This window comes from Furipterus horrens, unplaced genomic scaffold (genome assembly GCF_987537825.1).
Source record: "Furipterus horrens unplaced genomic scaffold, mFurHor1.1.pri manual_scaffold_12, whole genome shotgun sequence".
NCBI classification, from domain to species: domain Eukaryota; kingdom Metazoa; phylum Chordata; class Mammalia; order Chiroptera; family Furipteridae; genus Furipterus; species Furipterus horrens.
Window position 1 is genome coordinate 48,143,698 of NW_028327182.1, and position 27,102 is coordinate 48,170,799.

A 27,102-nucleotide genomic window follows, 5' to 3' on the forward strand; every position below is an offset into this window, starting at 1 on the left:
AAGTCCTGTGTCCCAGTTTTTATTGTGAGCATTTCTCACAATTTGGGGGCTCGTCCGGGATCCTCCACCTGTGTGCGGGAAGGGCTCTGAGCCAAGGTGGGGAGACACGTCCTACCCGCTTTTGGGTGGCCCGCTTGACCCAGGGCCCACCCGCCTCAGTGTCCGGAAACGACCCGAGACTTCTTGTTGAGACAGCAGTGGATCGACGCAGGGGGGAACAAAAGCAAACACCGCGGCAACCAGGCAACCTCGTGCACGGGCCAAGGTAGGAAAATTGGACTTAAGTACTGCCTTGGTGGTTGGGCATCCTCGGGAAGCTGATTGTGCGTGTGGCTGGTACGAGTTGTGTGTGTGGCTGGTACGAGTTGCGTGTGTGGCTGGTACGAGTTCTGTGTGTGGCTGGTACGAGTGTGGAGTGCCTCTCCTCCGCTGGGTCCGCTGTCCCGTGAGGGAGACGGCCGGAGTGCACCTCCGCTGTGTCCGTCCTCCCGTGAGGGAAATGGCCGGAGTGCCCCTCCGCTGGGTCCGTCCTCCCGTGAGGGAAATGGCCGGAGTGCCCCTCCGCTGGGTCCGTCGTCCCGTGAGGGAAACGGCCGGAGTGCACCTCCGCTGGGTCCATCCTCCCGTGAGGGAGACGGCCGGAGTGCCCCTCCGCTGGGTCCGTTCTCCCGTGAGGGAGACGGCCGGAGTGCCCCTCCGCTGGGTCCGTCGTCCCGTGAAGGAAACGGCCGGAGTGCACCTCCGCTGGGTCCGTTCTCCCGTGAGGGAAACGGCCGGAGTGCCCCTCCGCTGGGTCCATTGTCCTGTAAGGAAATGGCCGGAGTGCCCCTCCGCTGGGTCCGTTCTCCCGTGAGGGAAATGGCCGGAGTGCACCTCCGCTGGGTCCACTGTCTTGTGAGGGAAGCGGCCGGAGACGAACGAAGCATCTCGGTCTGTGTGCAAGTAAGCGAGTGTGGAGTGCCCCTCTGCTGGGTCCGTTAGGTTGAGAACACAACCGGATTCAGCCACAGGAATCAGCTGAGGATGGGAAATGGAAATTTTAGGCCTAGGGGTGGGGACCAAAAGTAAGGAAAAACAGACAATGGTAAATTATTGTTGTTTCCTTTGGCCAAAGGAACCCATTTAGGGGAAATCTGTCTTCTAGCCCCGATTTGGGTCTGATGACTGTTGGGTTTGTTAAGCCCTGGTCTTATATGTGTGTTCAGCTTTTTTGGATTGTTTGTTTGTTTGTTTTTGGAGAGAGAAGAGAGGGGCATCGCTGTGTTGCTGCCTCTCGCTCGTGCCCCCAGTTGGGGACCTGGTGTGTGGCCTGGTCGTGTGCCCTGACTGGGAGTTGAACCAGCGATGCTTGGTTCGCGGGCTGGTGCTGGGTCCACTGGGCCACAACAGCCAGGGCCAGGCATCAGCCTTTAAGGAAGAGAGGGAATATGCTCTCTGCTGATCACCACCTACCAGCAGATCCGCAGGTCTCTTCCCTGTAAAAAAGAAAAAGATAAGGCCTGGGCCCTCTGTCCTGTCTCCCACTGCCTTATAGCCCCGGCCAGCCGGCGGCCAACTGGGCAGAGGCACCGTGGACAGACGGAAGAGGCCAGGAACACCTAGCAGATACCCCACCAGTATCCGCCCCCATGACACCTACGGGCTGGTGGCAACTTATCTAAATAAAGGAATTGAAACAATGTAAGCAAGACCTAAAGAACTTCCCCATTCCCTCAGAGCAGCCGGTTTCCCCTTAGGGAAGTCTCCAGGGGTCCAGGACATACTAGATATGTCAAATGCTCCTTCAACAAGCACTGAAGTTAGAAACTTCAAGCGCAATATGAAGCGCTTGGTAAAGGACCCCCTTGGACTGGCAGAATAATTAGATCAGTTCCCCGGACCCAGCATATACATGTGGACAGAATTAATGTCTATACTAGACATCTTCAGTGGGGAAGAGAAGGGAGTGATCAGACGGGCTGCTATGAGGATATGGGAAAGGGAACATCCCCCCGGTCAGGGAATTGTCCCGGCCTAACAGGAGTTTCCCAGTATAGACCCTGATTGGGATAACAGGCTGGAGGCTAGGGCTCAAATGAAAGATCTTAGGAGCCTCGTCATCAGGGGAATCAAGGAGTCCGTTCCCCATGCACAGAATGTCTCCAAGGCATTCAAAATACAGCTCCATCAGATCCCTGCAGAAGCTCAGGGACAAAATGAGAAAGTATTCTGGTCTAAATCCAGAGAATGCTGTAGGACAGGGACTCTTAAAAGTCACCATTGTAACAGAAACTGGCCAAATATTTGTAAGAAATTGCAAAAAGTAAATGAATGGGCCAATTAAAGCAACTGAAAAACTCCTCAGGAAAGCTCAGAAAGCGTATGTTAGAATAGAGGAGGAGAAGCAGGAACTTCAAAAAGCTGCAGAATATCTCTGCAAATCTAGGAACTTTTAGCTGCCAGATACTGAGTTTGAGTATAGTCCTTCACAGTGTGGAAAAGAACAAGGATTGGAAGCAGGTTATGGTTAAATCTAAAGCAGTAAAGGGTATTTAGAAAGTTTGTGAATGTTGCAGAAGGTCTGAGGAAAGTTGTAATTATAAAAAAGAAAGTTATGGAAGCTTTAAACCTGGGAAAAGAAAACCTCAACTGCTTGTGTTCTGTTTATGCTCTGAAAGGAAGAATTGAGGTTTCCCAGGGAAATTTTAAAACTTCACATGAAAGAAAGGGAACCAGGAAAGGTGTAAGGCATGTAAATAAAAAGGCTGGTTAGAAATTTATAAAGGTTTTGAGAAGAAATTGTATGGTTTTAGTAATAGAAGGTATAATGCATGGAAATGCAGTTTTGAAGGACAAGGATTTTCCTTCACTCCTTTATATTTTTCTCCCTATGGGAACCCTCCAGTATTTGGCATTGTAAAGAAGTAAGAAGTGACATAAGGTTCCTTTGCATAAAACTAATAAGACCAGTTGCTAATGGTGGTAATGTCAGCCGAGGCTTTGACTGGAATGTCATGCCTGAAGGAGGCATGCCTAGGCTAATGCAAGCCCATGAGGGAAAGACCTAGCACCTTGGGTGGTTGTGCGGTCCATGGCAATCTTTCTAGGAAAGAAACAAAGGTTGCTTCCCTGATAAATGGCTAGGAGGAAACTTTAGGCACAATGGAAAGCTTGAAGAACTTGTAAAAAGCGTGGGTTTTACAGGCAAGGCCAGATGGCAGGTATGTGGCTCAGCTTCTGTGCCCAGAGGGCAGACTAAAGGTAATCCTGAAGGTTCCTTGTGTAAGTTCCAGCAAAGCAGATTTAAAAGATTTATGCTATCAATGGCTGCTCTTGTTGTATTTATGCAAATGAACAGGCTAAATTAAAACTGGACTTAATGCAGTCCCTTTAATAACGAGGAGGGTAATCTTAGGGAGAAAAATCATGATTTGAGGAAGATCACAATGCTCAGTGGTAGACTATAAACTAGTGCAGCTAACTGTGTCTATAAAGTTCATTTTAATTCAAAGTTTGTTTTCATTCGAAAGTTAAAACAGGTCTGTGACATCAACAATGCTTAATTTACAGGCAAGAAGAATATCAAATGCCTTGGAACTGGATGTCTTCCCAATAAGACAGTCTTGCAAATTTAAAGACTGGTTTGTGAATTGTGTTGTGTGAATTAACATGTGTGTGTCTTTCTGTTTTCATAGGGCATAAGCCTATGATCTCATTTCCTGAGTGGTTGTCTGTATATACAAGCCTCACTTAAGAAGCCCATCTGCATTGCTGCCTCCTGAGACTCAACAGTTTGGCTGAACTAAGTGGTTGGGTTGGCAAAGTATGGGTTGGTCAATGGGTTTCATTTTAAAACTGGTCTCCTTTGCCTAAAATAACTTTAAGCAAAGAAGCTCCTCCCCCAAACTGCCAGCCTCTCCAGTGCAACCCTCTTCTAACACTTAACCAGCCACAGGCCTTAAGTCAGAAACCCCATGTGGCTACCAGAGTTCATGGCTTAGGAGTGGATGTATCTGGCATAGATCCAGTAGGATGGCTAGGTCTTCACTTAGTGACAACTCCTCCTTCCCTAGAAAATCTAACTTCTGTCAGCTAGATCTCAGAAACACCTCAGAAAAGACCCCAGAATAATCCAGCCAAGGTAAAAGTTTTTGAGGTATTAGATCTCAGACAAACCTTAGAGATAGAGACTGGATACGGGGACGCAAATGCTTGGGTAGAATGGGTCAAATTTACTGTTAAATCCCTGAATAAAAGCAACTGTTATGCTTGTACCACAGGAAAACCCCAGGCACAGGTTGTACCATTTCCACTAGGCTGGGACTCTGACCCCTCGGGAATGGCCTGTATGCTCGCTCTCTACCAGGATGAGAATGCATGGGGAAATGAGACTTGCAGAAGCTTGTCTCTCCTCTTTCCCTCTATAAGGAATAATGGGACTCAATCACTCCCTTCATACTCAGTGGGGCCCATGAATTACTCTTCTTGCCTCGGTGGGAAGCGAATTCGGGTACCCATGTGGAAGAACTCCTAATATGCACTCATACCAGAAATGCGAGCCACCTTTACAGTGGGGCTAGCAACTATATTCCCCTCCAAATCCCCAGAACAGATGTCTGGTGGTATTGTGGGCAGAGGAGTCTCTGGAAAATCCTACCTAACAGGTGGAGTGGAACCTGTGCCCTGGTTCAATTGGCTATCCCATTTACCCTAGCATTTCCAAAACCGATCCAGACTGCCCCTGTTAGGAAAAAAAAAAAGGGTCAGTGGCGCCTGGTGAATCCTATAATCCTCATATCTATAGTGACGCCATTGGGGTCCCCAGAGGAGTTCCAAATGAGTTTAAAGCTAGAAATCAGATAGCAGCAGGGTTTGAGTCAGTGCTCTTCTGTTGATTAGATAAACTATATTTATTATAACCAACAGAGGTTTATCAATTATACTAGGAATACTATAGAAGGAATCGCTCAACAATTAGATGCCAACAGTTGAGTGGCTTGGGAGAACAGGATGGCACTGGATATGATGTTGGCAGAAAAGGGAGGTGTATGTGTAATGCTTGGGGGACAGTGTTGCACCTTTATCCCTAATAATACTGCCCCTTATGGGTCTATCATTAAGGCCCTGCAGGGACTAACTATCTTAGCAAATAAGCTGGCAGAAAACTCAGGTATTGACAATCCCATAACAGGATGGTTAGAAAACTGGTTTGGCAACTGGAAAGGAATGATCTCATCAGCTCTGGTATCCCTCATAGTGGTAGCAGGTGTCCTCACAGCTTTAGGCTGTTGTATTATTCCATGCGTCAGAGGTTTGGTTCAAAGGCTAATTGAGACTGCACTAACTAAACAAATGCCAGCAACTTTTCATAATCTCCTCCTCCAAGAGACCAAAGGGAATCCTAACTATAAGGAAGAAAGTTGAGAAATCCTCCTTAAATTTGAAGGGATAAATAGAATGGTTTGAGTAGTCAATTTTCCAAAAGAGACAGGGGGGAATTGTTAGAAACAAGGACATAGTGACTCCCAAACCAGTAAAAAGTCATTAGTAACAAAGGGCAAATGTAATTAAAGGGTCTTAAGGGCAAATGTAATTAGAGGGTCTCTGAGAAGGGAGCTGACATCACTGGCATATCTACAAACCACAGAAGGGGCATTTAGATAACCGTGTTAGATTGTAACTCCAGGAGTAACCAGTAATGGAGAAACGGGGAAGAAGGAGAGGGGAGGGGGAGCTAATTGCGTTAGGGCGGGGAAGCTAATCGCTCTCACTTTAGGGCAAAGAAGATAATCACTTTAGGGTGGCAATTTCAGGGTGGGGAAGCTAAGACTATCAAACCAGTTTCCTTTGTCTACTTGGCGCGCACATTCTCCTGGCTGTGAGGGTGCGCCCGGCTCTGCAGACTCGTGAATAAAGGCCTCGTTTTACTGCTCAAGTCCTGTGTCCCAGTTTTTATTGTGAGCGTTTCTCACAAACCTCAGGAAGAAAGCGAGGAACCCGAACTAGAATCAGCTTTTAAATGGGCTCCCAAGTGCCCCCGGCTAATAAAAACAACTTCTGTGTAGGTGACACCAGAACCATAGCTCTCCCATGCTGGCTATCCCGAAATGGACTCTTTGTATGCACTTTCTTAATCCAAACAGTAGATTGCTACCACATAAACTGCTCCCAAAGAAATGCTGCTTCAAATCGAGAATGGGTGGGGAAACCACAAGGACTTCCCATCGATCATGACTGCTCCCAGGGAAGGCCTTTGTCCAGTTTTATAAGCTACATTTATAAACCAACATTGCCTACTTACCGTGACACAAATCCTGCCTCTGGCCTTTGAGTCAACAGAACCTGGAATGCTCCTGGCTTCCAGGCAACCCGCGTTCCTGGTTCTGGAAAGAAAAACTTTCAAGGACTGGATGGGGCTTATGTCCAGCCCCAAGCCTTTTGGATACCATGGTAATTTGTGGCACAGTTGGTCCAGGGTGCACCATCCGGTGCGTTTCACCAACTGTGGGCACACATGGGGTTTGCTTGGCGCCTGGAAAATGGTGTGCTTGGGGATGCTTCCCGCTGCTGGGACGCGCGGGTCTGCCGGCCATCAGGACGGGAGCGCCAACTCCATTTTGGTTTCAGCGGTGGCAATTTTAGAACTTCCCACAGCTCTCGTTTCTTATTAATGAGTCTAACATTCAAACATTAGTCGTTTTGTACTCTGAAGGATTTCTTGTGAGGAATTCTGAGTAATCAGTCATCCAAGGTAGAGTCAACATTGTATATTTTGAGTCTAGAAGACTAGATGAGATCACAAAAAACGCAGGTGTATTAACAGATTCAAAGGTCCTCTGTAAAGAGCGAAAGGATACAAAGCGGGCCAGAATAGGCAGGAAAAACGGGTAGGCTGAGGCAGTAGGAAGAAGTTGAGAAGAACTCAATTTGCTGAAGCTTGCAATACTTCTTGTTGTCTCCCACATGGTCCAGTGGTTAGGCTTCCTGGTTTTCACCCAGGGGACCCAGGTTCGACTCCCGGTGTGGGAACGCCACGCTCACTTTTTTTTTTTTTTTTTTTTAAATAATGTAAAAACAACAATTTAGGTTTTCTTAACAAGGACAAGACTGGTCTTTTTACAAAAACGCTCTAACCCCATTTCATATCAGCTGCGGGGGTGGGGACGTCAAGGCTGAAGGGAGCTGAAGGGAATCGGTGTCAGCCTCTGGAGCAGGCATGTAGGTAAATCAGACAGAAAGGTAATAATAACTATAAACAGTATTAAGACAACTTTTGAAATAAGGAATTAAATCTGAGGTGAAAAAAGGCAGAGAGACGACCAGTCCCGTGTTAAAATATATGTTCCAGTTGGTTTTTCTGCCGTAATTTTTCCTTGTACTATGGATATGGAACAAATTATCCAAAAGTACTCTTCTTTTGAAAGAAAAAGCAAAGAGGCTTTATAGGACATTGTAGGGCTTTTAAGGCTGCTGAAAGCCATTCCTTTGAGAAGGAGAGCAAGATTTCCAGGAAAAAAGTCATATTGTATAGGGCAGAATAGTTCAGTGCACAATCTATGTGTTTGGGATTCAGAGAACTCACTAAACCAGTTTAGGGGTGGGGGGGAAATTAGGTTATTACAACTATTGAAGAGTGGCAAAAAATAACTTTCTTCTCACACTGTAACGTATTTATTTGTTACATTCTGTTTAACATACTTCAAGAATTCATGACATACTCAACTAGAATTAGAAATCTTAGTATTGATGTGACAAGTCAAACTATTACCCAGATAAGTGCAGCCTCTGCTATACTTGTGTATGTTGCTTACTCTCCAAACAGTTGCTATTAGGAAAAACCTCAAGATGTTTGGAAGCCACACTTCTTTCCTACGGTGTTGAACTCTTTGAAGGCTATCCAATTTTTTTCTAGACTGCCATAAACACTGAGAAATGACCGTGTAAAAGACTTAGTGTCATATAACTTTGTTTGAAATTTGCTCTATTTTTTTAAGTCCTTTAGAATTTTTTTTTAATATGTTTTATTCATTATACAGTTAGAGTTGTCCCAATTTCCCTTCCCTCTGCTCCTCTCCACCCGGTGGTCCCCCTCCCTCCAGCTGTCCCCCCCTTTTAGTCCATGTCCATTGGTTGTGCATATAGTTCTTCTCAACCTCTTCCTGTCTATTTCATTCTCTCTGAATTTTAAGGGACACACAAACAAATGTCATCCTTCATGAGACAAATACTAGGCTGACTATATGCTCATGCAAAATTCCTAATAAAGACTTGGAGGAGAAATTGATCATCAGCTGGCAATTGATTTACCCAGTCAAGTAGGACAGAATTGATAGGAAAATTAAAAGCCTAATAATAATAATAGGGAATATTTACTTAGCACATAAAATAAATCAGGCTAAATACTTTACACACTTCATTTTTAAATTTCATCTTTATTTTCTTATTAGGTAATATTATTATGCCTTTATTAACCAGGGGCCTACTAGGAATCTGATGAAGCATACTTTTTTTTTCTTTTTCTTTTTAAATTATATTTTACTGATTATGCTATTACAGTTGTCCCAATTTTTTCCCCTCTGTCACCCTCCACCCAGCACTCCCATTGCCTCAGACAATCCTCACACCGTTGTTTATGTCCATGGGTCGTGCTTAGGTTCTTTGGCTACTCCATTTCATATAGTGAACTTGATATCACCATGGCTATTCATTAACTACCTTTTAATACTTATTAATCACCTCACCTGTTCACCCATTTCCTCATACCCCCCCTTCCATTTGGCAACCATCAAAACACTCTCTGTATCCATGATTCTGCTTATGTTCTTCTTGTTTGCTTTGTTTGTTTTTTAGACTCATTTGTTGATAGATATATATTTGTTGCTATTTTATGCTTCATAGTTTTGATCATCTTCTTTTCCTTAAATAAGTCCCTTTAATGTGTCATATAATAATGGTTTGGTGATGATGAACTTCCTTAGTTTTTTCTTGTTTGGGAAGCTCCTTATCTGCCCCATGATTCTAAATGATAGCTTTTCTGGGTAGAGCAGTTCTGGCTGTAGGTCTCTGCTTTTCTTGACATTGAACATTTCTTGCCAGTCTCTTCTAGCCTTCAAAGTTTCTTCAGAGATATCAGCTGACAATCTTATGGGAGCTCCTCTGTAGGTAACAAAATTCTTTTCTTTTGCTTCATTTAAGATTCTCTCTTTGTTTTAAGCTTTGGCATTTTAATTATGGTGTGTCTTGGAGTGGGCCTCTTTGCATTCATCTTGTTTGGGACTCTGTGCTTCCTGGACTTGCATGTGTATTTCCTTCGCCAAATTATATAAGTGTTCTTTCATTATTTTTCATATAGATTCTTGCTCCAGTTTCTTGCTCTTTCTCTTCTCCTTCTGGTATCCCTATGATGTTAATATTGGAATGCTCAATGTTGTCCCATAGGCTGCTATGAAACCGGAAAAGCCGGTGTTCATGCTGCATGTCGTCTACTGGACCCAATAAGCAGAGACAGGGATTGAATCTTTATGGGCGCTTTATTCAGATGATCGATGATCTGAGAAGACAGCAGGTTTGTACCCTAACAGACTGCCTTCAATTCCAGTATAAATGGGCCCTTTTTATAAGGAGAAGAGTAGGTAAGGGGTTTGAAATTCAGGGAAAAGGTTAATCAAATAAAAGTTGCAGCATTCTTTCATCTGTGTCCTGGGCGGTGGTCCTTGTGCCCTGGGCAGTGGTTTTTGTGTCCTGGGTGGTGGTTACCCTGGAATACAATGGCTGAAATACCATCTTGATTGCTTGCAGTCCTCCTGAGGCACAAAGGTGGAACTGCTCATGGATACCTGGGGTCAAGGTGGGTCATATCTCTAGTTCCTGAAACAATAGCTTTTTATATACATGGATTACTAACCTTATTAGCTGTTACCTGAAACAAAAATTTTCCAACATTTGAGTGCCTCATCACTTACACTATTCTTGTTTTTTTGAGTTCTTTTTTCTTCTTTTGTTCTGATTTGTTGTCTTTTGTTTCCTTATGTTCCAAATGATTGATTTGATTCTTGGCTTTATTCACTCTACTGTTGTTTCTGACTGGATCTTTTCTGTTGTTGAGGTCCTACTAAGCTCCTTGAGCATCCTTTATAAACAGTGTTTAAAACTCTGCTTCTGATAGATTGATTATCTCCATTTTGTTTAGCTCTTTTTCTGGTATTTTGATGTTTTCTTTCATTTGGGCCATGTTTCTTTGCTCATTCTGGCAGCCTCCCTGTGTTTGTTTCTACGTATTAGGTACAGCTGCTGTGACTCCCTATTTTGGGTCATGGCTTAATTGTAGTAGTTGTCCTATAGGGTCTAGTGACACAGACTCCCTTATCACCTAAGCTGGTACTTGAGGGGTGCCCTTCATGTGGGCTGAGTACACTCTTCTCCTTGGTTGCTGTTGGCAGGTCAATGGGAGAAATTTACCCAGGCCAATCAGCTGCAAGGACTGGATGTGAGCACTGATCACCATCCTCTGCCCTCTGTGGAGGATGAGCTGTGCAGGGGCAAGGTGGTGATGCTCCAGTGTGGTCTGTAGCTGTCCACTTGGTGCATTAACCCTGGTGTTTCCTGGGTGGTATAGGCGAAGGCTAGCCCCCACCTGTGATTTGCCCATGGTCACCCTGTATGAGCTATAAAGCAATCTGAGATGGCTGCTACTTGTGGTGGGATTGGAGATTCCCAGGTAAAGCCAGCTGTTAACCTATTGTGGCTGCTGCTAGTGCTGGGCATGGGGCCACTTACCAAGGTGTACAGTGGCTGGGGGCTCACTGAGGCCAGCTATTGCTTGTTTGAAAGGATTTAGGAAGTATGAAGCGTGAGTCAAGTTCGTCCATTGTGTGGAAAAGCTACTGTTAACACCTATAAACTGGGTGGGACAGAACCTGGGCAGGGCAAATAGTGTTAGCCAGGTTGATGGAGTCTCAGGTATGGCATCAGCCTGCCAGGTCTTGGCTCTGCCTGCCTTTCTGTCTTGATGCCAGCTCTTGCCTTGATGCCAGAGACTTCAGTTCCTCCATTCATGCCACTGGTGCCTTTCAAGCTGCTACCCTGGTGCTGGAGTTCGGAAGGAGTTAGTCTGAGTAAGTTCGTGTGTGGGTTGTTTAAGAGGAACTGTTTGGAACTCCTGCTGTTTCTTCCACCGACTCAATCCCTGGTGATTTTTGCAGCCAGAAGTTATGAGGACTTATCTTCCTGGTACTGGTACCCTGGGTTGGTGGACCTGGTTTGGGGCTGGGACTCCTCGTGACCAAGATACCTCTCCTGAATTTTTATCCACCACATGTATATGTGGGACCAGCTGGGTCCAGGTCACTGCCCCTCCTACCAGTCTGGATGGATGTGGTTTCTTTAATTCCATAGTTTTCAGACTTCCATTCAACTTGATTTCTGCTGGTTCTGAGTGATGGTTGTTCTGTAATATAGTTGTAATTTTGATGTTGTCATGTGAGGTGGCAAGCCATGTTTACCTGTGCCGCCATTGTGACTGAAAGTCTCACAGTTTTTCTTTATTAGCCATTGTGATAGAAAATTCCAAGTTCTTTTTCTCCCTTAGTTTAAAGCACGTGGTTTATATAGTTATATCTAATATATGTAAGGTGACCATACCCCCAGGTTTGCCTGAATCAGTCCCAGTTTACACATTTTCCTTGTGTAATTATTAGTAGTGTTCCCTCTTTCACTCTGTAGAGTGTTCTGGTTTTGACAATAAACTATATGTCTGTCCTTAATGTTAACGTGTGTGTGTATTCTTCATTTGATACCATTTTGATTTTATAAGCTGGCATTGTTGACCCCTCTAGGGGTTACTCAAAACCCCATACAGATAGAGTATATTATGAGTGTTTTATTATATAAGCAATATATACCTTTTTCTTTTAAAATATTACCTTTGTACAAAATAAAAAGGAACGTTTTCCCACTCTTTAGTGGTTGCTAAGGGTAAGAGTTTGGTAGTTAACGCTCCAGATCACTCTCTATATAGATTATTATGATGCTTCATGTGGACAATGTTTTAAAACATTTTACTCTATTCTACTGACCATAGCTAAATATTTCTCAAACTCATTTAGGCTCAGTTTCAGTAACTTCAGAACACAAAATTTTGATTTTGTTCTCTTTGTCATTTTTTCTTATACTTAGTTCTAAGGCTTTCGTTTATTTTGCTCTATTTTCCTTTCTCTACTCCTTGGGGTACATGGCCAGTACTTCTATTTCTTCTTTTTCTCATTCCAGTCTCTCAATTCTCTTTAAAAAAAGATCCTCAGTACAGGTGACCTAAAATGCTACTTTCAAGTTTGTTTCCTTAATGGCAATTGATGACAAAGTAAACTATGAGAATTTCTTATAAGATAATATTGTGTGTCGCTTGTTCGATTCCCAGTCAGGGCACATAACTAGGTTACATGTCAGGTTCCCAGTTGGGGGCGTGAGTGAGAGGCAACCATACAGTGATGTTTCTCTTCCTCTCTTTCTCCTTTCCCCTCTCTCTAAAAATAAATAAATAAATATTTTTTTTTAAAAAAAGGGAATACTGTGAGGAGAGATGTTTATGTCAATATAAGAGGCAAATAAGGAGCAGTGTGTGTGTTTGTATTTTATATGTAGATAAAAGTTCTAGCAGATTTTTACTTAACATGATACATAATTAGTCTTATAGGAGATCTAGATCCTTTTAACAGACTTATAGTAATTAGCATCCTTAAGATTGCTGTGGAAATGCTGGAAAACTGCTTATTCCATATTAGTACTCCTGCTACCTTGTTTATATTAGTAATTTACTCAGTTTTCATTTCTCTTATAGAATTACTAAATTCACTATTAAATGAGTGTAGGATGAATGAGGAATGTCTTAACAGTATACCATAACTAGATTATCAGAATTTTAGTTCAGTTCAAGCTAAATATGAGCCATCAAGCTTATGTAGCTAAAAACAAAAGGCTCCAGTAATAGATGTTTGTTGTTTAGAATGTGAAGTAGGAGGATAACCCCACTCTTTTCTTTGCCAGTTAGTTTACAGTGCAAACATTATGTTCAGTTCTTAGTGCTGCACATAGAGATGTGGACAAATAAGTTCATTCAGTGGAGTGAGAAATAATGAGAAAACTAAAAATATCAGTGCCCTAGGAGGAACATTTGAAGGTAACATGACTGTTAAGAGAAGATTTAGGGCACACCAGGTGAAACTTGTTTTTTAAGTATTTTTAAGACTAGAAGATGTATAATCAACTATTAGAGGGAGATTAACCAGTTTATGGGTTATCTGTGGTTAATACAAAAGTACATGTGGGTAAAAAATGAAAACAACTAAGGTTTTGAAAAGTCAGTGTGGTATACTGGGTATAAACAGGAACTTTAGAGTCATTCAGCTCTGGGCTTTATCCTAACCTTGTTACTTATTAACAGTGTGACTTGGGGTACAGTGAGTAAGTACCCTCTGTTTCCTGATCTGTTAGAAGGAGATGGTATTAATACCTCATTGAATCACAGTGCATGTAAAGTACTTAGTCATTAAGTGTTTACCTACTGTCTTGGCCACACATACTACACAGTACAAACACGATATCCTTCATTGGACTAATGAAGTGTGGGTATGGACTTCTCCTCCCCCCTAATCTCCCAAGGTCAAGTTGCAGCGGCTGGCTGTGGAACAAGCCAGAAGCTAGGAAGATCTGTTCAATACATGGTGTGGTTGTTTGTTCCAGCAGAGACAGGGCTGTGGTGAAGAGGACTTTGGAGAGGCAAGAAGGCAGGGAGAAAACATGCAGCTGGGAATTTGGTTTTGTTTTAATTCCTGGAAAAGAAGAGTACAGTTATGAATAAGATGAGAGTAACAGCCTTTTTTAGGTTAGTAAGATTTGGGCCATTTTTGTCAAGCAACTTACGTGCTATTCCTAAATCATTGTACTTGGATTATTTTTTATACCTTTGGACATCTGATGTACCACATTTCAGTAAATTTATAGTTTTGCTTTAGCTAGTTTAATTTAAAACCAATCTTTTCACATCAACATTCTGCCAAGAAAACTTCCAGTTTTCAAAATCTTGGATACGTGCTTTATTTTACTAACAATAATAGCAGTCTCTATTAATATGGATTATCTCAAACTTAATTTTTTTTTTTTTTTGGTCTACAGATTTAATGTGTTTTAGTGATTAAAATATTACATTTGTGCCAATTTCCCTTCCCTCTGCTCCCCTCCACCCGGTGGCCCCCCTCCCTCCAGTTGTCCCCCCCTTTTAGATTATGTCCATTAGTTGTGCATACAGTTCCTCCCAACCTCTCTCCGTCTATTCCATTCCCTCCTACCTTGATCCCCAATTCCTATATCATCTCCCTCCCTTTCCCCATTCCCCCTCGCTGTTGACCTCCCCCCAATATGCTTCCCGTACCCACGGTTCCTTTTCCACTCTCGTTGCCTATTTAGTTTGCCTTTGTTTCATCTCCTTAGCTTCTGTTTTTTAAATCAGTCCCTTTAACATCTCATATAACAGTGGTTTGGATCTAATGAACTCTTTCAGTTTTATTTTGTCCTGGAAACACTTTCTCTGTCCTTCTATTCTGAATGACAATTTCGCTGGATAGAGTATTCGTGGTTGTAGGTTTTGGATTTTCATTACTTTGAATATTTCTTGCCAGTCCCTTCTTGCCTGTAGGGTTTCCCTTGAGAAGTCAGCTGATAGTCTAATCGGGACCCCTTTGTACATAATTCTTTTCTTCTCTCTTGCTGCTTTTAAGATTCTCTCTTTATCTTTAATTTTTGACATTTTGATTATAATGTGTCTTGGAGTGGTTCTCCCTGGGTCCAGTCTCTTGGGAACTCTCCTTGCTTCCTGGATCTGCAAGTCTATTCCCTTCCCCAAGTCTGGGAAGTTCTCCTTTATTATATTTTCACTCAATTTTTCAAGTTCTATTTCATCTTCCTCATTCTCTGGCAAACCAATGATTCTTATGTTGGGCCTTTTATAGCTGTCCCAGAGGTTTCTGATCCTCTCATTGTTGCTTCCCATTTCCTCTCGCTGCATTGGTTGACTGCTTGTTCCTTCTCCATATTCCAGTTTGTTGAAATGAACTCTGGATTTTTTTTCCTCACCATCTGTCTCGTATGCGGTTTTGTTCCTTTCGTTATGAAAGTTTTTCACTTCTTTCTTATCTTTTTCCTGCTCTTTTGTGAATTCTGTAAGCCACCTGATAACAATGGCCCAGCACTGAGCCTCTGACAGGTTTCTTATCTGTTCATCTGTCAGGTTCTCTATCTGCTGCCTGGTGAGCTGTGTCACCGGGATTTCTATAGTTGTCTGCCACATTTTGACAGATGCGTTTTGTTTTCTTGGGCCGGCTGTTGGGGGCAGTGCCTGTGTACTCGTAATGACCCAGCGACCGGCGCCGTTTGTCGTCACAAGTCAGCGACCGGCGCCTGTCTGCGACCTATTTCGCAGCCCTGTGGTGCTTTCTTTCTTTGGGGGCGGGGGTCCAAAATGGATTCACACAGTTATTCAGCTAGGAGACCGGGATCCGTCCTCCCGCCCCCCTGGGCCTCACTGTTCAAGGCGATGCGGTGGCGGCTCTCCCCAGCGCTGGGGTCGCGCACTGCCAGGGGCTTGACTGCCGCCGGGATTTTTCGCCCCCCGCCGCTCCGCAAACAGCTTTGCCCTCTTTAACTCTTACCTGCCCGAATGGCACCGCTGGTTTATAACTTCATATGTTGGGCTTCCGTGTAGTTTTATTTTCTGGAATTTCTAGTTATCCTTTGTTTTGAAGTAGTTGTATTCCTCTCTAGTTGTAGAGGGAGACTTAGCGTGTCCGTCTAAGCCTCCATCTTGGCCAGAAGTCCTCAAACTTAATTTTTAACTTTGTTTCTAAACAATGTCATATGTGGGCCCACTAATAATAAAAAATCTGAAAACAGGAAAATGAGATATAATTTTTCTGTTATAAAATTGACTAAGCTTGGAACAATGTTATACTATTGATAGGAGTTTGAAGGGCAGTCAGCAACATATATGTGTATCTGTATACACGCACATATACTGCTGCTCAGAGCAAAGTAGAATAAAAATTCCACTGTTTTTTCTGCCAGTTAGCTCACAGTGCAAGCATTATGTTCAGTTCTTGTCATAGAAAGACAAAATAATCTGGCAGCACGGGACTGGAATAATGAGAAGGCTAAAAATAGTAATAATAAAATACCATGCTTTTGACCCAGCAATTTCTAGGAACTTATCCTGTGGAAGTTACAAGTTAGTAATGGGAAAGGTTGAAAGGTTATTATATAAGGATATTCATTTCAACATTGGTATAGAGAAAATTTAGTAACATTCTCAAATTCCTTAGGGATTAAGTAAACTGGGTACATTTTTAAATTATTTATACTTTTGGGGAGTTTGGGGAGATTCCAGGTTGGTGAACTATAGTGCATCCATGTGCCTTCAAGCCTGGCCCCAAACTCTAAGAAGGCCTTTGTTCAGGACATTGCCTTGTGTTCCTTCATCTTGCTGTTGTCTTTTCAAATCATTGTTTGCATCCACCAAGAACCTTGACCCCATCTCCATCTGCAGCAATTAGGCTGGCCAGCCAGTCAGAAGATCTACTCTAAAAATGGCAGAGCGGATGCCAGAACTCGAATAGTCGACCATGAAAGTCAAAGATCCAGTCAAGAGGGCAGCATAGGCAGACATGGCTTGCCTCTTCACACAACCACATCAAAATTACAAATAAAATAAAGAACGAACAGGAGCCAGAACTGTCAGAAATCGCGTTGAATGTACCAACATCTGAATCATAGTGTTATAGAACCCCACAGACTGTTCAGTTATGAGGGGCCCGATTACCTGCCGCCAGAAGCATAACTCTCAACACCAGAGTTTGGTGAAAAGAAAAAGAAGTGTTTATTTAAAGATTAGGTGGATTTAGATCTGTGGAATTCCCAGCTTCCTTGCAAAGAAAGCATGGATCTATCCTCTAACTCTGTGCAATACTGTGTGATTCTCTTTCTCTTTGTAAACCGCTTAATTCTCCTCCTCTGCCAGCCACGTGGAACTCTCCTTTTCTTCCTCTCTTTTCTTCTTTCCCAAATGTCTGCTGCCCTCTCCTTAAATCCCTGAGCGTGGCCTGTGATGCAGTAGGCGTGGTAACTGGTTCTGACCATTCACAGAACCTTCCACAGGCCTTGCTTATTCATTGCTCATTATTCCTTGCAGCTGTGGAAGAACCAATACTATTTACATAATTAAGACCCTGGCTACCAACCATAGATATGCAAAGGAATCTTGAAAACTGTTTTCTTCCCCCATCCTCCAAACCACAGGGTCTGGGGTTTTCTGGGAGGCCCCATTCTATAACAGTAGGAGTGCCAGAAGGAGAAGAAGAGCAAGAAATTGAAAACCTATTTGAAAAAATGATGAAAGAAAACTTCCCTAATTTGGCAAAAGAAATAGTAGTATACAAGTCCAGGAAGCACAGTGTCCCAAACTAGTTGGACTCAAAAAGGACCACACCAAGACACATCATAATTAAAATCACAAAGGTTAAAGATAAAGAGAGAACCTTAAAAACAGCAAGAAAAAAGAGGAGAGTTACCTACAAAGGAGTTCCCGTAAGACTATCAGCTGATTTCTCAAAAGAAACTGCAGGCAAGAAGGGGCTGGCAAAAAGTATTCAAGGTGATGAAAAGGTGACCTACAACCGAGATTATTCTATCCAGGAAAACTGTCATTTAGAATGGAAGGACAGATTAAAGTACTTCACAGACAAGGTAAAGCTAAAGAAATTCATCATCATCAAGCCATTATTACATAAAATGTTAAAGAGACTTATTTAAGAAGAAGAAGGTAAAAACTATGAGAATTAAAATGACAACAAACTCACAACTATTAACATTGAATCTAAAAAATGAAAACAAAGACAAACTAAGCAAACAAAATAGGAACAGAATCATAGATATGGGGATTATTTGGAGCCTTATCAGCTGGGAGTAGGAAGAGGGAGAGAGGGGGAAGTGGTGCAGGGATCAGGAAGCATATTGGTAGGAACAAAATAGACAGAGGGATGTTTAGAATAGTTAGGAAATGGCAAAGTCAGAGAACTTACATGCATAACACATGGCCATGAACTAAGGAGGGAGGGATTGCTGGAGGGAAGGGGGTTACTGGGCAGAGGGGAGCAAAGGGAAAAATATTGGGACAACTGTAACAGCATAATCAATAAAATATACTTTAAAAATGATTTAATACTTTTAAAACATTCTGAAGTTGCAAAAGTTGGAGGAATAATATAAAGAACTTTTTTTTTACTATAAACAATGACATTCTCTAACATAAATCACAGTACACCCCTCCTCCGAATTGTTACCGAACCCCTGGGCTGCTCCAATTGAAACAGAACCCATGGGCTGTTTAGTCAGGGGCCTGATTGCCCACCGCCAGAATTATAATTCTCAATACCAGAGTTTAGTGAAAAGAAAAAGAATTGTTTATTTAACAGTTATATAGATTTAGTTATTTGCAGATTTCTGTTGTTAAGTCTTATGTTCTTTAAAACACCCATAAACACATATCCTTGCCTTCCCCCTACCAAACCAGGCTAGTTTTAGAAAAGTTAGAGAAACTCTTTCTCTACTTTCCAAACACAGTTCAGCTTTACCAGTAGCTGCCAAACATTCAGTTCTGATTGGGGAGACCTTGTCTGTGTTATGGGGTCCACCAGCTTTTAATCCAGAACCTCGTGGATCCTCAGCCTCCTTGTAAACGGCATAGTTAGTCCTTTTGTAATCCACGTGGTCAGTCAGTTCCTTTTCAAAGCAGCAAGGTATGTCCCTTCCTTAAAACTGCACCATCAGTCCCAGTTAAATCCACACGGTCAGCCTAGCTAAAATGTCTGCCGCTTATTTTTAAATCCCTGACTATGTCCTCTGATGCAGGGGGTGTCCTAACCAGTTCTGACCATTCACAGAACCTCACGCAGGCTCTGTGTGCTTTCTCCATACCATCCCCTGGTCGAAGTCCCCTCCCATCTACCTGAGGCTTTGGATGCATTAAAGCCATTTTGCATAAAAAAAGACAGTAGCCACAGTCTCAGGCATCTGGAGGCATTCTAAAAGCTGCTTCCTTCTCCCCATCCCCCAGCCGCAAACACTGGGGATTTTTGGACTCCCCTGTTTCTGTAACAGAATCGGTAGATTAGCATTAAATTGTACTATTACCTAATACTAGACTTTATTCAAGGTTTGTCAAAGCAAAAGGATGCAGTCAATGAGTCATGTGTGTTCTGTTGTCAGGTCTCTAGTTTTCTTAAATCTAGAACATTTGGAAATTTTTCCTTGACATGCATACTATATGGATATCAGTACTCTTGAGTTTGTTTGATGTTTTTAATGGTTAGGTTCGGGTTATTCATTTTTGGCAAGAATGTCACAAAGATGAAACTTAATTTTTTCTATCAAGGTTTCCATGTTTACATTTTGTCTCTTTATTGGTAGTTGTAACGTTGAACTTGATTAAGGCATGTCCTATATGCTTTTTCACTGTAAATGTACTCTTTTCCCCTTTGTAAATATTAAGTGTTCTTTGGGGTGGTACTTTGAGACTATGTAAATATTCTATTCATCATCAAATTTTTTACTTTATTTATTTTTCGATGTTAGTATGAACTCATGGATTTCAGTTTTATATGATGGGTCACCATCATCATTTATCCTAATGTTCAAATTGTCCAAAATTTAACCAGTAGAAGCTTCTAACTGGCTCCCCTCTTTTTAAATTATATATATGTAATATTAAATACATATAACACATATATAAAATATTTAGCATCTTAACCATTTTTTAATGATATTTATCATTTTAACCACAGGTCATCATGGAAAGGGTATATTTTAGTTGCAATATAGAACTTCAAAAGGTCATATGTGCTTCATATATTCACACACCAAGAGAAAAGAATATGTAATCCATTTAAAATAAGTGTTAACTTTTCAAGGATTAATTTTTATTCTAGAAAATTAACTCATCCAGAGTTTATCAGTCCCTTATTTCATTAAGATGCCATTATAATTTTATTTTTATATATGAAAATTAAGCTGTCCTTACAACAAGTGTTTCCTAATTGCATCTGGATGATTTTCTAGTCACCCAGACTAGAAATGTCATCATGATCTTTAATCCATCCTTTTTCTCTTGCTCCTCACTTCCAGTCACTTTCTCGTCTGTCACTTCTTACCATTTAACAGTTTAAATACCCTACCATAAACTCTTCCTTGCATTCTACCATTACCTGGTTTCAGCTTTTATTACTTTTTGTGTTGGTTTTTGCATCAGCTTCAATTCAGTTCAGTAAACATTATTTAGATACCTTCTGTGTCTTTGCCTTTGCCTACAGTGCCTGTATCTTAAAGGTAGCTAAATTAAATGCCTCTAGAAGCCAAGTTCAAGAATGAAACAGAACAGACTGTAGTGGATTCAGGGCCTGCCTATCTGTATGTCAAAGGGATTGTTGCCATGCTGAATTGACGGTGCATTGTTATCAGACCTTTCAAATCTTTATAAGAGAAGCTGGAAATTCATATTTTTTGTGAAATCTTAAAGTTTCTGCCCCTCTATTCTAGCTACATCTTCTACAAAAATAAGATTGACATCGCATTTTAATATATTAAATATTCTGTGAGACTTCCGGCCAACACGCAGGCCTAGACTGACACGCTCCGTCTCTGTCCACAACTACTGCAAAAGGAATACAACTTCTGCAAAACCAGAAATAACCAGAAGTTCCAGAAGATAAAGCTACATGGAAGTTCATCATATCAAGTTATAAAGAAGTGGTGCTCATACGGACGGGTAGGAGGGGCGAAGCCGGGGAGGAGAGGTCAAGCTGTGCTGGTGGTGGCAGCAGTGGCGACGGTGGCAGGACGGCAGTAAGCAGAGACACCCGTATTTAGGGGAGATGAGAAGCGCCTGGGGAGCACCCCCAGCTGCGGACCAGACCCGTCAGCTTGCGATTCCAACGCCGGGGAAGGCAGACCCCCATTGCCTTGGACTGTGAGGCCTGGAGGGGGTGGCGATGGAGGAGGAGGCTCCCAGTCTTTCAGTGGAGAGTGAACGGCAGGAATCCATCTTGGACCCCTACCCCACAGAAAATGCCACAGCATGGTGAGAAGTTTCGCCCAGTTGTGATACGTGCACGAGGCTCTGCCCCCTATAGCATAGGAGGTTGTGAAAGCCCTGCTCAGGGAGAAAAGGTAAACACAAAACTGTCAGGATGGCACAGATCATGATAAAGATCCCGGTGACGCAGCTGACCAGACAGCAAATATCTAATCCAACAAAGCAGCAGATAGGAAATCTCTCTGAGACACAGTTCAGAGCTTTGCTTATAAAAATGTTTATGGTCCTAACAGCAGATCTTAAGCAAGACAGGGAAGGAATGAGGGCTAGTCCTGCCGAAATGAACAAAAACACATACAAAACTAGTGGTGAGGGAAAGAAAACCAGGGATCAAATCAACAAATCAGAACATAGGGAAGGAACAAACAAGTCAACCAGTACAGAAAGAGGAAACGATAAGTGAGGAAAATGAGGAGAGGCTTAGAAACCTATGGGGCAGCTATAAGAGGGCCAACATTCGAATCATAGAGTTGCCAGAAGGTGAAGAACAACTAGAAATGGAAAAATTATGTGAAAAAATAATGAAGCAGAGCTTCCTTAACTTGGGGAAGGAAATAGATTTACAGGTCTAGGAAGCACAGAGAGTTCCAGAAAAACTGGACCCAGGGAGAACCACACCAAGACACATTATAATCAAAATGTCAGAGATTAAGGATAAAGAGAGAATCTTAAAAGCAGCAAGAGAGAAGAAGAGAACTATGTACAAAGGGATCCCAATAAGACTCTCAGCTAATTTCTCAAAAGAAACTCTGCAGGCAAGAAGGGATGGACTGGCAGGAAATATTCAAAGTAATGAAAAGCAAAAGCCTACAACCATGATCACTCTCTCCAGTGAAGCTGTCATTCAGAATAGAAGGGCAGAGAAAGTGCTTCCAGGACAAAGTAAAACTGAAGGAGTTCATCAGATCCAAACCACTGTTATAGGAAATGTTAAAGGGACTTTTTTTGAAGAAAGAAGATCAAAACTATGTACATTAAAATGAAAACTGTATCACAACAACCAACAACAGAAGCTAGGGAACTGAAGCAAAGGCAAACTAAGTAGGCAACGAGAGTGGGAAAAGAATTATAGGTATGGGGAACATTATGGGGGGAGGTCAGCAGGAAAGGGGAAGGGGGTAAAGGGAGGGAGATGGTACAGGAATTAAGAAGCATAGTAGGAGGGAGTGGAGTAGACAGGAAGACGTTGAGAAGATGTATATTCGCAACCAGTGGGCATGGACCTAGGCAAGGGGACACTGGAGGGAGGGGATCACTGGGTGGAGGTGAACAAGGAGAAAAGAAATTTGGACCACTGTAACAGCATAATCAATAAAGCATATTAAAATAAATGAATAAATAAATATTCTGATAAATTCTATGGTAAGATATACTTAAGATTCTGGACTCCTTAGAGTGGCCTAAGATGCTTTTTACCACTTGACATCGGCCTACACATCAATGTTAGCAACAGTAGCAACAGTGTGCTGGATACCTTCTCATTTTTGGTGTTTAGTTGGATTATTCTCTTAGCCTGGACTGTTCACATGCTCTAGACCTCATCTCTCACTCAATTTTGATCCAGGTACTTTGTGGCTCTCTTAATTAAATATTAAAATTGATCTCATTTTATAATCATAGGCATAGCTTTTATAACTTCTACTGGTTGGGGACAGGGACCTCATAGTACTTTGCGTATCATAGGTGTTTAATATACTGTTTAAAAATTAGACTATTATATAAGGTATACATTGATTCCATATTTGTAAAAAAAATAACACTTAAATACATGAAATCAAATATATAGAAATAGTCTTGAAAGGATATTTTCTGCACCAAGAATTTAACAGTGGAATTACGGCTATTTAAAAATTTATTTTGGCTTGTCTTTATGTTTATGTATGGGCATATATTGTTTTTATAGCGTAGACAAATTGTTTATAATTTTAAAATATTGTTAAATTTAATTTTGATCATTAAGGTTTTGTCAAGTAAAGGAAACATCTTTATTTAGACAAAACAGATAGTAAAGTTTGCTGAAATACTGTATATCTGTATTAAATATGCATTCACATGCTGCTGAATGCTAAAAATGCTCAGAAATAAATATAAGAATTGTAAATAAATCCTTATTTGGATAAAATAATATTAGGACAGTTTGTAATAGTATTAACTGACACAAACTTAAAATACTCATATTGGGTTAATGTGACATTTGTTTCTCCTATAGGATTATAGGTAGGATAGTTGAAAGCCAAGAGTAAATATTAAGCTCTGTAAATATAATATTTTATGTGAATATGCAGTAGTGTTATTTCTTTTAATTCTCAGCATACATTAGGGAAAAAACATGAAATCTAAATAATTAAAAATTTTTCCTTTTCTCTCTTTAAGGAATCAAGGAAGGACTGAGGTAAGATTTCTATTTAAATTTTATTTTCAACATGAGATTATCTTACTGTGCATAACTAATGGTAAAGAATGGGTGGTGTTTGTATTCAGGAAAATTCCACATCAAACTAGTAGCTAATGGTCAAGAGCACAATAGTATGAATGCCACTGTTGTGTGGATGAATGGACTACTTTCTAGTTGTTCATTTTTAGCATTTTTCTACTTTGACCTTAAATATCCCCTGTCAGTATTGTTTCAGTGTGGCAGAGGCATTTAATTTGGATTTTTGAGGGCTTTAGATTTGACCATTAAGTCCAAGACATAATTTGAACCACCTGTCATACAGTAGAGAGATATTTAATAAACACATCCTATTCTTCCTTCATGGTTGCTAGATCAGTATTTTATGTTTATAAATCTCTTCGATGTAAAATTTGATGTTCTTTTGGGGAGACCTATTGTATAGTAAGAATCATTTTTGAAAGAATACCTAGTATGTCTATTCTAAATCTCAATATTGAGTACAGTATCCTTATAAATATTTAGTTGTATATATTAAAATATTCAAAAATAAAACCACACCATTTACTCATACAGTAGTCATTAAGATCTAAAAAGAACTATATCCTTTGCTATTGGGAATGTTTAAGTTTTCTTCCTTCAAATACCATTGGCTTCCTAATTATATTTAAAATATTCATTTATTTAGCAAATATTGTTCTCCTTCTATGTGCCAGGCACTTTCTAGGAGAAACATACATATATTGGGTTGGCCAAAAACTCCATTGAGTTTTTTCCGTAAAATAAAAGACATGTTTTTCATTTTCACCAATAATCTGATCGATTTGGGCATATTGAGCATGTTGACTGTCTTTCGTGTGATATAACACTGAATGTTATCAACTAATGTCTCAGTTTGATCACTAACAACTTTAACTGGTTTACCTGACCATGGAGCATTGTCCAACAAGAAATCTCCAGCACAAAACTTTGCAAACCATGTTTGACATGTCCAATTAGTCACATCACCTTCTCCATATATTGCACAAATATTTTTTGAGTTTCAGTTGCATTTTTACCATTTTTAAAGTATATTTTATTGTTTATGCTGTTACAGTTGTCCCAGTTTTTTCCCCTTTGACCACCCCCCCATGCCCAGTACCACACTTCTCTCCAGCAATCATCCATCTTATTAGTTCATGTCCATGAGTCATGCATGTAAGTTCTTTGGCTTTACCATTTCCTATGCTGTTCTTAACACCCCCCTGTCTATTTTGTTTCTACTAATTATGCTTCTTGATCCCAGCACCATTTCCGTCTTTCTCCTCCTTCCCTCACCCAGCCAGTAACCCTCCAAATGATCCCCATACCTATGATTCTGATCCTGTTCTGGTTGTTTGCTTAATTTGTTTTTGTTTTCATTTTTTAGATACAGTTGTTGATAATTGTAAAATTACTATCATTTTACAATTCATAGTTTTTATCTTCTTTTCCTTAAATGTGTTCCTTTAACATTTCATATAATAAGGGCTTGGTGATGATTACTCCTTTAGCTTGTTTGGGAAGCAACTTAATCTGTCCTTCCATTATAAATGATAGCTTTGCTGGTAGTCTTGGTTGTAGGTCCTTGCCTTTCATCACTTTGAATACTTCTTGCCAGTCCCTTCTCGCCTGCAAAGTTTCTTTTGAGAAATCAGCTGATAGTTTTATGGGAAATCCTTTGTAGATAATTCTCCCCTTTTCTCTTGCTGCCTTTAAGGTTCTCTCTTTATCTTTAACCTTTGTCATTTTAATTATGATATGCTTTGATGTGGTCCTCTTGGGTCCAACTGGTTTCGGACTCTGCTTCTTGGCTTTGTATGTATTATTTCCTTTGCCAAATTAGGGAAGTTTTCTTTCATCATTTTTTAACATCAGTTTTCAATATCTTGCTCTTCCTCTTCACCTTCTGGCACCCCTGTGATTTGGTTGTTGGTATGTTTAAAGTTGTCAAAGCAGTTCCTAATCCTCTCATTTTTTTCAGTTCTTGTTTCTTCTTTCTGTTCTGGGGGAATGTTTATTTCTTCATTTTCTTCCAAATTGTTTATTGGAATCCCAGCTTCCTTCCAATCACTGTTGGTTCCCTGTATTTTCTTTATTTCACTTTGTATAACCTTTACTTCTTCCTTCATTTTGTGGCCGTACTCAATCATTTCTCTGAGCATCCTGATCATCAATATTTTGAACTCTGCATCTGATAGGTTGGCTATCTCCATTTCGTGTAGTTCTTTTTCTGGGGATTTGTTCTGTACTTTCATTTGGGCCATGTTTCTTTGCCTCCTCAATTTGACAGCCTCCCTGTGTTTGTTTTTATGTATTAGGTAGAGCTGCTTTGATGCCGTGTCTTGGTAGCATGGCCCAATGCAGTAGGTGACCTGTGGGGTCCAGTGGCACAGCCTCCCCTATCACTCAAGTTGGGGACTTGAGGTGTGCCCTTCATGTGGGCTGGGTACACCCTCCTCTTCTAGTTGAGCCTTGTTTGTTGTGGGCAGGTCAATGGGAGAGATTTACCCAGGCCAGTCAGCTGAAAGGACTGGCTGTGACCATTGACCAACCTCTGCACTCTGTGGAGGATCAGCTTTGCAGGGGCAGGATGGTGATGCTCCAACATGGTCTGTAGCTGCCCACTGGGTGTGTTGGCCCTGGGATTTCCCAGGTGGTGCAGGCCGGGGTCAGCACCCACCTATGATTTGACTGGGGCACCCTCCCTGAGCTAAAAAGCAATCTGAGATGGCTACTACTTGTGTTAGGCTTAAGAGATTCCCAGGTAAAGCCAAGCTATGAATCTAAGCTGGCTGCTGCTAATGCTGGGCCTTAAACTCAGTGAGGCCAGCTGTTGCTTGTTTGATAGGATTGAGGAGGTTGTGAAGCAGGAGCCAAGACGATTCATATGGAAAGCAGCTTGGGTGGACCCATAATTTGGGTGGGGTGTAGTCTCTGGGAATCTCCAAGGCGGGTTGAATAGTGTTAGTAAGGTTGATGGCACTAGCTTGCAGGCTCTGGCTGGGGAAAGCGTATAGAAAAGGGGCCATGGCTTCTAATGGCCTGGACACCAGAGACTTTAGTTCCTCCCTGTTTGCTCTTGGTGCCTTTCAATCTGCTACCCCGGTTCTGGAGCTCAGAGGGAATGAGTCTGAGTAGATGAGTCCGTGTATGGGTTCTTTAAGAGGAACTGTTCGGGGCTCCAGCAGTTTTTTCTGCCAACTCAATCGCTTCTGGTTTTTCTAGGCAGAAGTTTGGGGACTTACCCTCCTGGAACTGTAGACTTTGGGGGCCTGGTGTTGGGCTGGGACTCTGCTCCTGAGATGAGAGACCCGCCATTCTGCATCTGCACCCTTTGTACGCATCTCCAAGGATGTGTTTTCTTTAATTTGGTAGTTGTCAGACTTCCATTCAACTCAATTTCTGACGGTTCTTGTTAATGATTGTTCTATATTTTAGTTATAATTTTGATGTCGTTGTGCAAAGAGGTGATCCTTTACTGCCTGCACTGCCTTCTTGGATCCCTCTTTTACCTTTCTGA

General features: G+C 41.5%; 1 protein-coding gene and 1 non-coding gene across 2 annotated transcripts in view; both read left to right on the top strand.

Annotated features, from left to right (window-relative positions):
• GTF2F2 (general transcription factor IIF subunit 2) overlaps nt 1–27,102 on the top strand; it is a 216,396-nt gene that overhangs the window by 25,833 nt on the left and 163,461 nt on the right. Inside the window, exon 3 of the mRNA XM_090258587.1 lies at nt 23,543–23,561. Coding sequence (XP_090114713.1) covers nt 23,543–23,561 — 19 coding nt within the window. The remainder of the gene's footprint in view (nt 1–23,542; nt 23,562–27,102) is intronic.
• On the top strand, nt 6,937–7,008 carry TRNAE-UUC (transfer RNA glutamic acid (anticodon UUC)). The gene has a single exon. It is a non-coding gene; the product is annotated as a tRNA-Glu (tRNA).